Source organism: Cricetulus griseus, chromosome 3 (assembly GCF_003668045.3).
Source record: "Cricetulus griseus strain 17A/GY chromosome 3, alternate assembly CriGri-PICRH-1.0, whole genome shotgun sequence".
Lineage (NCBI taxonomy): Eukaryota > Metazoa > Chordata > Mammalia > Rodentia > Cricetidae > Cricetulus > Cricetulus griseus.
Window position 1 is genome coordinate 26,840,122 of NC_048596.1, and position 10,010 is coordinate 26,850,131.

The 10,010-nt window shown below is 39.9% G+C and overlaps 1 protein-coding gene across 1 annotated transcript in view; it reads left to right on the forward strand.

Annotated features, from left to right (window-relative positions):
* The window catches only part of Pank1 (pantothenate kinase 1), a 63,788-nt gene extending 55,688 nt beyond the window's left edge, over positions 1 to 8,100 (forward strand). The window contains 2 exon segments of the mRNA XM_027406363.2: positions 5,242 to 5,367; positions 6,641 to 8,100. Coding sequence (XP_027262164.1) covers positions 5,242 to 5,367; positions 6,641 to 6,700 — 186 coding nt within the window. The 3' untranslated portion in view covers positions 6,701 to 8,100.
* Positions 8,101 to 10,010: the final 1,910 nt, after the last annotated feature.

The window sequence follows — 10,010 nt, forward strand, 5'->3', positions numbered from 1 at the left end:
GGAGCATTGGTAAAGGTTTATTTACAACAATAAAGACAATATTGATCCATGGACTGTATAAATGGACTGTATAATGACCTTTGCGCCATTCCCACCCCTATGACAGGGTGACAGGCCCAGTCTTTGCTGATAATCACGGCTTCATGAATGAAATAGTACAACAGCCTCGTCATGCCTGGAAGTCAGTAGTGTGCATTCCCCCTTCCTTGGGGCTTACATTCTTTCTAGTCCTTCTCCCGCTCTATTGCCTGAGCCTTAGAGGGAGAGCTATAACTGCCTCACTTACAGCTGGACAGAATCAATCGGCAGTCATTGATTCTCCGCACATTGACCGGTTATGAGTGGATGCAAAAAGCAGCTCCTCTGAGTAAAGCTGATGTCAACACTAATCCATGGGCACAAACAGCTATTTAGAAGGTAATTTGATAGGCACACCATGTCCTTTTAGCAAAAACAATGGCTTCCCAATAGGAGGAGCCTATTGACCTCCCCAGGCACAGGTTTTGACCTGGTGTATAGTACCAGAGATGAATTTCCTCCTGTGTAGTGTGCACCTCAGTTCCAATCTGAAAGCAGTAGGTTACTGTAGCATGATAAATGAAAAGACCCAGAGACAGATATTGGGGTTCAAGTTTCAAGCTGAAGATCTGAGAGTAGCAAAGCAGCCAGCCACTAGCTCTTACCTCTACCTCAGGCTGAAAGGGCTGATCCTGTCTCCATGAGCTCTCACCAAGCCTCAGACTGTAACCTCTCCTCAGCATGGCTGGAGAATCAATCTCCACATGAGACCCTTTGCTTTTTATAACTCCCTAATGCTGGGATTAAAGGCGTGTGATCCTAAGGGCTGAGATCATCTTTGTGTGAGCTGTTTTGCTTTAGGACTGGATCAGTTTTTCTTAACTCAGTGTCATCTTGAACTAACAGAGATCTGTCTACCTCTACCTCCCAAGTGGTGGGATTAAAGGTGTGTGGCTGGCTTTGCAAACTGATCTCCAGTGGCTTTAATAACTCATAAGCAATATATCACTATAGGTAACCCCCATAATTGACTTAGCACTGTTGTACCTGTGGGCATATCTTGCTTGGACAGTCGATATTATTACAAACACAAGGTCCGCCACCGCTGGCTAAAGCCATTGATGTCATTTGTCTCCCAGCAGTCTGCATTGCACCTTTTATTTAATTTTGAATAGATAATGCAGAGTCCCAAAGACTGCAGAAAGGCAGTCAGGGAGGCAAATTCATTTCTACACTCACCTCAGCTTGAACCTCACTAGGAAAGGTCCCTTGTTTTCACATTTGGTTTGTCTTTAGGCTGTTTTATATGATATGGGATAAATATGTACTTCCAAAGATAGCAAGCTCTACAGAACATTCTCTTTTAAAAAAAAAACTTATTTGAATGTGTATGAGTGCCTTGCCTGCTTGTATTTCTGTGCACCACATGTGTGTAGTGCCCACTGAGGCTTGAAGAGGCTGTGGGATGCCCTGGAAATGGAGTCCCAGACAGTTGTGAACTGACATGTTGGGTCCTCGGGATTGAACTCAACTCTTCTGGAATAGCAGCTGAGAAATAACCACAAATTGTACAGTCTCTACATACTATACACCCTCTATGCACTATTGTGCATCCTGCTTTGTTGGGTTGGGTTTTCATTGTGGAAGTTTCTAGGCATATATGAAGGATAGAGAATAAAGGGCTCCGATGTATCCATCAGTTCACACTGAGCAGTTTCCAAGACTGCTGCCACACAGGCCTCGGCTGTCTCTTTTCTCGTTTAACTCCACCAACGCTGTCAGTCGGCACTTGCTTCCAATGTGCTCCTCTGAAAATGCTGCCTCTCACTGTTTTACATAGTGCATCTTAAGATTGCGATATTTATATTTCAGCACTTGTAGTAGCTTTCTAGCACTCTACATGCTGTTAAAGATTTGGTCACTTTCCTGATGATAGAATGTTTTTAGCTTTTTGCTTTATCAAAAACCCGGCAGTGTATACATATATGTGCTTTCTATGTATGTATTTTGCATAGATTTGTAAAACATGTGTATAAATGTCAGTATATCTGTAAGATAAATTTTTAGGGGGACGTAGGGACCCACACCTTGAATGCCAGAATTCAAGAGGCAAAACAGGCAGTTTGAGGCCAGCCTAGTCTACATAGTGGCTTCCAGGCCAGCTAGATCTAACATAGTAAGACCTTGTTTTAAACAAAGTAAAATAATAATTTAAAAGATAAATTTCTGAATCAAAAGGTATGTTGATTATAATTTTGACAGACATTATAAAACTCGTTCTATAAATGTAGTTCTAATTTATATTTCCACTAAGCATAACATATAAATTTTTAGGAAGGCTGTCAACTGAAGGCAGGGTTTAAATGAGTCCACCAGACCTAAGATAAGTGATAATTAGGTATTTATTAGGGAAGCGCTTACACAGGTAAGACTAAATAACTGCTTCAGTCTTCCTGCTCCAGAAGATGCCATCTCTGCCCTTCTGATGCTCTCACTGCAACCCAAGAGAGCTTGAGTCAGCCCTCCTCTACTTATAAGGGGTCATGTCTGAACCTGAAGCCATGCCCAAAGGGTGTGGCCACCACCACAAGTTCACTGGCAAAGCAAGATGCCACCACAGTTAACCCTTTTTTATACTTTTTAATTTAATAGAAAATATTGTGCCTTAATATAAGTGGTTATATATTTTCATATATTTAATCATTATTAGTATTCCTCCCTTTTAAAGTTTCTTAAATTACATGTATTTGTGTGTGTGTGTGTGTGTGTGTGTGTGTGTGTGTGTGTGTAGGGATGCAAACCTACTATGGCCCATGTCAGAGTACAGCTTGTGGGAGTCAGTTTTTTCCTTGTGCTATGCTGGTTTCAGACATTAAACTCAGGTTACCAGGCTTAACAGCAAGCACAGTTACCCACTGAGCCATCTTGCTGACCCAGTAATTCCCCTTTTGTGCACATGTGAACTGTCTATTAATATACTATGTACCCATTGTGTATTGCATTGTTAGTCCTGCTTTCTTGTTGGTTTGCAGGAACTCTTTGTTAATTAACAAATAATTTCATTTGATATGTACTGAGATAAGTTTTTCTTTTTTCTTTTTTTAATTTTTTGAGACCGGGTTTCTCTGTGTAACAGCCCTAACTGTCCTGGAACTCGCTCTGTAGACTAGCCTCGAACTCACAGAGATCTGCCTGCCTCTGTCCTCCTGAGTGCTGGGATTAAAGTTGTGCACCACTCCCACTCTGCTTGAAGATAATTTTTCAAGTAAACAAATCAATTTTTCTGGATTCCTACGCCTCTCCTACTTCAACCTTAGATTTTATTATTCTCAGTTATGTGTGTGTTTGTATGTGTCTATGTAGACAGGTGAACGAGTTGTTCACATATGTGTGTGTTTGTATCTGTCCGTGTAGACATGTGAACACAAGTGCAGGTGGTTGCAGAGATAGAAGTGTTGGATGCTCTGAAGTTGTAGGCAGTTAGGAACCGCCCCATGTGTGTGCTGGGAACCAAACTCTGGTCCTTTGCAAGAGCAGCATATGCCCTTAGCTGCTGAGCCATCTCTCCAGCCTTATGCTGCTCTTAAGAAGAGTTCACTAATATTTTCCTTAGTCATCTCTCATTTTCCTTCTTTGTTAAACATTTGTAATTTTGACCCACCTGTCCTTTAAGTGAAATATGAAATGCTTGTCAGAATTTAATGCTGACTCTACTCCATCTGTCTTCCTAGTAGGATGATACAAGAATTCTACTTTGTTCCCCCTAAGTTTAGTTAAATTCCTCTTGGATATGCTCTTTCTTCACCTTGTGCATTCTGTAGTCTGGTCAGTTTGGGACTCCAGACTTTATTTCTAATGGAAATTTACTGAAAGAACCTCTGAGTCCATCACCCACGGAATATTTTTCAGTGACTAATGTCTTCATGAACGTACATTGTTAAAACTTGAGACATTTCAAAGATGATGTTCCTAGACCTTGATTACTCCTGGTAGACAGAGCAGAAAATAACTGTCCAAGGCTCTCTTGCCTTTGATCTCAGTGACCATGGCAACTGGCCGTGGTCCAGCATCTTCGTGGCAGGCCAGCTGAGCTCAACCTTGAGCTTCAGAAATACCTTACGGAAGACAGAAAGAGTGCAGGAGCTAGAGTTTGGGGAAACCTGAAGCCTGTTTGCATGCACAGACTGAGAGGCGTGTTCATAAATATGGGTTCGTAGTGAAAAATCTACCTCCACACTGCTTTTTTGTTACCATATTTCAACCCTTCTGTGGCTCAAGTAAGATACTCTACTCTTCAGGGCAGAGATGGAGATTGTTTATTATATCCCAAACTCAGTAGATGAACAAAACACACCACAGCCATTCATTTCATTTATAAGTTGGTTGTAATAGTATTTTATACTTGGAGTTGGGGCAGGTGAGCTGAGGGACAAATTGAGCTCTACTTCAACTCTATTTTCAATAACACATATATGTTATTCAATAAAACACACACACACACACACACACACACACACACACACACACATATATATATATATATATATATATATATATGTTTTCTATATATAGTAAACTGAAGATATATCAGACCTAAAGCAACCTAGCATAGTAACTGTAACATAATGACCTGTTAATTGTCATTTCTACTTTGCCCATGTCCTAGTTTGCTTTCTGTTGCTATGATAAAGATCACGGGGTGGGAAGGATTTACTTGGCTTTCATTTCCTAATCAAACCCCATCACTGAAGGAAGCCCAGGCAGGAACACAAGCAGAGCAGGAACCTGGGGGTGGGGCCTGAAGCAGAGACAACAGCTGCTGACTGACACTGACGTGCCCTGCCTTATACAAGGCGTGACACCACCCACCCAAGGGGAGCTGGGCCATTCCACATCAGTCATGAAAATCCCCAGAGACTTGCTTACAGTAGGCCAATCTGAAGGAGAGATCTCAGTTGAGGTTCCTCTTCCCAACTGAGTCTAGTTTGTGGCCGGTTAACAAAGAAGCCTACATAGCCCAACCAAAATCTGACACCCTGTTATGTGGAATGAATGCTCTGGTGGTTTAACTTTGGTTTTGGAGATGCTGAAATAGTCCCATTTGCAAACATTGACTGAGCGGGGTCATAAATAACCACACAGAGAACATGGAGTCCTTACTAAACGCTGTTTTAAGCCATGGTTTAATTGTTTTCCTGTTTGTTCATTCATTTGTTTTTTCAGAATATTGACCGAGTTGTATTCGTTGGGAACTTTCTCAGAATCAACATGGTCTCAATGAAGTTGCTCGCATATGCCATGGACTTTTGGTCTAAAGGACAGCTGAAAGCACTGTTTTTGGAACATGAGGTAGGTCAGGGTCACAGAGACTTAATTGCCCTATGTGTATTTTGGGTTGTCTGTCATATGAGTCAGGTCTGTGTATCTCAAAATTGATCAAGTAGAAAATTGCCTTTTAAACTTTGCTTTTATTACCGCCCCCCCCAAAACCATTTATACAATGGAAGCTTTCATAGCCAACAGTGGAGATTCGAAGATGGTTACTAAAATGAAAACAAAAAGTCATTTGGAAATGTGAATTATTATTATTATAACTATTGTGGGAAACAGTGTAGAACATTCTTTGGGGAATTAAAAGTAGAATTAAATGATCCAGCAGCCACACTTCTGTGTAGTTATCCAACACATGCGAAGTCAGTATGTTGAAGAGGTAACCCCATGATGAAATGACTTAACACATGTAAAGCACTCAGAATCATTTCTTGCATGTGTAAGGCCTCAGCAGCTGCCATAAAGGTCCCGACATATCCATGCCATCTCTAAGGTAACTGCTGAGCTAAGCAGACTAAGAGCTGTGTTTCTAGCCCTTTAGAGACTAGGTAGCTAGTGGGCTCAGTATTTGTATGTCCATAGTTCCCTCCCCACCCCTTCCTACACTGAAGTCCTAACCCCAAGATGATGGCATTAGAAAATGAGGTCTTGGGGAGGTGACTAGATCACCAGAGATGATCTCTTCTGGAAAGGAATTAGCATCTTTATAAAAGAGGTCCCTCTGCAATGCCAGTTTCCAGTGACACAGGAGTCTGCAAGGAGCCTGGCTTTGACAGAGACTTTCATTTTGGACTGCCCCCACCTCCAGAAAGCTATGATATGGAGTTATATTCTTCATAAGCCACCCAGTCTTCAGTATTTTGTTGCATTTACTAATCCAGTGACTAAGACACTATTTCCTAAAACAGCTGAGTTTTAGAAACCTATATTGTCATAGACATATGAGCTTCTATTTTACAAGGTGGCAGTGACATCATATGCCAGATACAGCCCTAAGGATTTTCCTGTGTTAATATAGATAAATATGCATTCAGATACATTATGGTTATTTCATCACTCAATCTTTTTGCAAAGAGATCAGCGTTTGTTTCGTGCTGCAGGAGGTCTACTGCATAGCCTCAATTATGCTAAACACGGGTCCTGCCTCTAACCTATATCCCTAGCCATGAGTTCTGTTTTTAGTAGTATATATCTGTGAAGTTAAGGGCAACATTCCTAGAATTAATGACAGTAACAGTTCTTTGGCCAAGACTCAGAAACAGTCCTACAGAAGTCCTCCATTGTTTTGTAGGGTTATTTTGGAGCTGTTGGGGCCCTGTTGGAACTGTTCAAAATGACTGATGCGCAGTAGATGAAACAGCCTCCTTTGAGAACGGAGAACTGACAGACACTGCCAGAGAAGGTGACGTCTCCTTGGGACAGAAGCCAAGCCACTGTGGTGGATGAACCTGCTGTATTTGTAAATAACTAAAATCCTAGTCTTTTGCTCTTAGGTTTCAAGCTTATGATACAAAATGGGGAATATAATAATTTTTTTCTGTATACTGTATTTTTTAAAAAAGAAATTGTGCAGCCTGGCCAAACCTACCAATTTCATGCATTAACTTTGAAAAGTAGTGTGATGTTTAAGAGAGGCCTGAAAGGAAAACGCTGTTCATTTTTCTTCTGGGGTTTACTGATCAGTGTGGTAATTTTAACTTCATTTAGTAATTACTCTAGGAGATTTTACCTTTACTTATATTTTTTCATGACGTTTCATGATTTGCTCTTGGTTTCAAATGAAACTACGAATCTGGCATGTTGCACTGTGAACACTTTGTTTGTTTGTTTGTTTGTTTGTTTATTCTCTATTTTTTTAATCCTTTCTGTTTCAATGTCTTAGGACAAAAAAAAAAGTCCTTCTCCTGTTTTTGTCCCCTGTGATCTTCCTCTTAACTATCTATACACTTTATTTGTTGTAATTGCTCATGTCAATCAAGGTGCTGACCAACTCAACACAAAGTTAAACACATAATCTAAAGTTCTAAAAATGTGACTGCAGTGAAAAAAAACTTAAAAGGAAAGGGTTAATGAAAGTGGCACACATTGGACATTGTATGCAAATTTTATCTTTGTCTTTGTACCCCTCAAAGCTATAATGTTTCATTGGATTTACTTTACACTAAGTTAAAATAGTCTGTCATAAAATGTCCTCATTCCTGTATGCCATATGAATGGCAGCAAATCCCTGTGTAAAGTTTGGAGGGGCTGTCTTAGCTGATCTGGTCACCCTCAATTTAGGGGAAGTCATGAGTTGAGGTGTCAGTTAGAAATAATGACTGTTTTATACATGTTTATACCTAGGAACCGTGTAACAAGACATGAGTGATAATGCTAAAAGGTTTTTTTTTTTTAATTTCTGTTTTAGTATTTAAACTGAGATTTCTACTTTATTTCATTTCTAAAACTGAAATATAATTTATGAGAGATATATATATACCTTTCCTTCTGAAAGGTTTTTGTTAAGATAGATGGGTCACTTTCAAAAGAGGATGCTATACGCACACTTTAACACAAGATCTAACCATCTTTTGGATGGAGGGTACCCTTGCAAAGGCTTTGGAAAGGCAATACAGTAACTCCTTGGTCAATCTTCACCTCTCTACCTTGTGGAGCACCACCTTTCATTTCCATATCCTTGAGTCTTGAAGAAGTTGATGCTAATGGAAGAATTCATGTGTCTGGTTTAAATAAAGCCCGTTTCTGTTGGGATGTTTTTAGTGTATATGTTATTTTCATTTCTTATACCTCGTCTTTATACTTTATATGTAAAGTAACTGTGTTGCTGCTGCTGCTGTTTTCTTTCTGCTGCATAGCTCATCACAAGAGGCTTTCCCACAAATGTGGCAAGGTCCAAACTGAGTCTTGAGCTATAGCTGTAAGTCCGTGTAGGGATTTTTTAAAATTTACCTTTATTGCTCTTATATTATTGACTGCTGAATGCCAAAGTACCACTGTGAGATTTGGTGATTCTGAACCAGTTTCAAGTTTCTCTCATCACATATGCAGTTTGTCAACTTCTGCTTAGCTTTACATCATTCAGTCAACTATGATGTTCTCGAAAGAGACATTATCTCTGTATTATCTATCCTAGTGCCTTTTGATGGATGGTCTCTCCTCCCTTCTTTAATCTTTCAGGGGCCAGCAGACCTCAGACCTGAAGGTCATGCATGGTTCTGCAAAGAAAACCAGGGCAAGTAACTAACTGTGCCTATATATTTTATTAATTATCTGAAATCACTTGATGTCTTATTCCAAACATCCAAAATATTGGAGCTGGGTGTAGTGGTGCACGTTTGTAATCCCAACACACAGGATGCTAAGGCAAAAGGACCAGTGTCAATTCAAGGCCAGCCTGGACTACCTAGAGTTCCAGTATGGTCTGCATAACCCCACCACCACCATTGGTATAAATGAATAAATAAATTTTCCATTAAATTACCAACCAAGTAATTTGGCTACATAGAGCTAGCCTGTTTCTACAAGGAAGGAATTGTGTCCTGAGGGTTTTTCACATTTTCCTTGAATTACAGAACTGTCCATAGATTCGCCATCACAAAGAAACCTGGAAAGAATCAAAAAGAAAAAGAAAAAAAAAACTTGCCATGTGACATGAGGTTGGTGAGATGGTCCAGAGTGTGGCTTGGTACAGTGAGATAACTTTGATTTGGATACAGCTTAGCCAGTTACTAACTGTGAAAGCAAGTGGCTAAAATCCTCTTTGAGCCCAAGTTTGCTCATCTTTAAAATACAGCAAATAGTTTTACATTCATATTTTAATGCACACATTAAAGTGTGTCATCCATTTTTGAGATGTTTTAAATCAGTGCATTAATAGGTCATTCCCAACTTTCTAAGTTGTGATCAATGGAGACACTTAGCATGGAGACACTTCACAGAATTCTAACAGAACATGGCCGTGATTCCAAAACCCCATGCTCTTCAAGTTTGCCATCACAGTCGACTTGACAGTCTGAGCTGACTTGGGCATTGTTTATCATGATAATGGGGCTTCTTAGATACTCTGTAGCAGAACTGTTAGTTTGTATGATTTCAGGGCACTTCTTAAGAGCAGTTCAGTGAAAATGACTCTGGATTTTAAAGTATGTATATATAGTCTTAAGCATCACTGTAAACATAGTTGTATTCTTTGGCTTTTGCAATACATGGATTTAGAATCCCTTTCTTGGGAACTGTTAGTGGGGAATTACTATTGATGCCAGTCAGTTGTGTAAGGAGTAAGTATCACAGAGTTACTACAGGTTACTTTAAAGATCTAGGAAGGAGGTGGAAACTAAGATGAACAGTTGTACATTCCTGCTGTCCAGCAGAGAAAACAGCAACATCACAAGGCAAAGTGTGTGATGAACAAAATGAAGTCCCATGCCCACAAACCTTACATTCTAGAAGGAAACAGAACAGATACATTAGGTAATACATAGTAAATATACAACACCATATTACTTCACTACTGCAAAGAAAAAGTATGCTAAGGCTTATATTCCTTCTGTTGAGAAGAACAGTTCCTTTTAGGAAAATGAGAAGGGGAGGAGTCTCTTTGGTCAGGGTGACCAGAGATAATCTCTCATTGGAGATGACTCTGGACAGAGACTTGAGTGAAA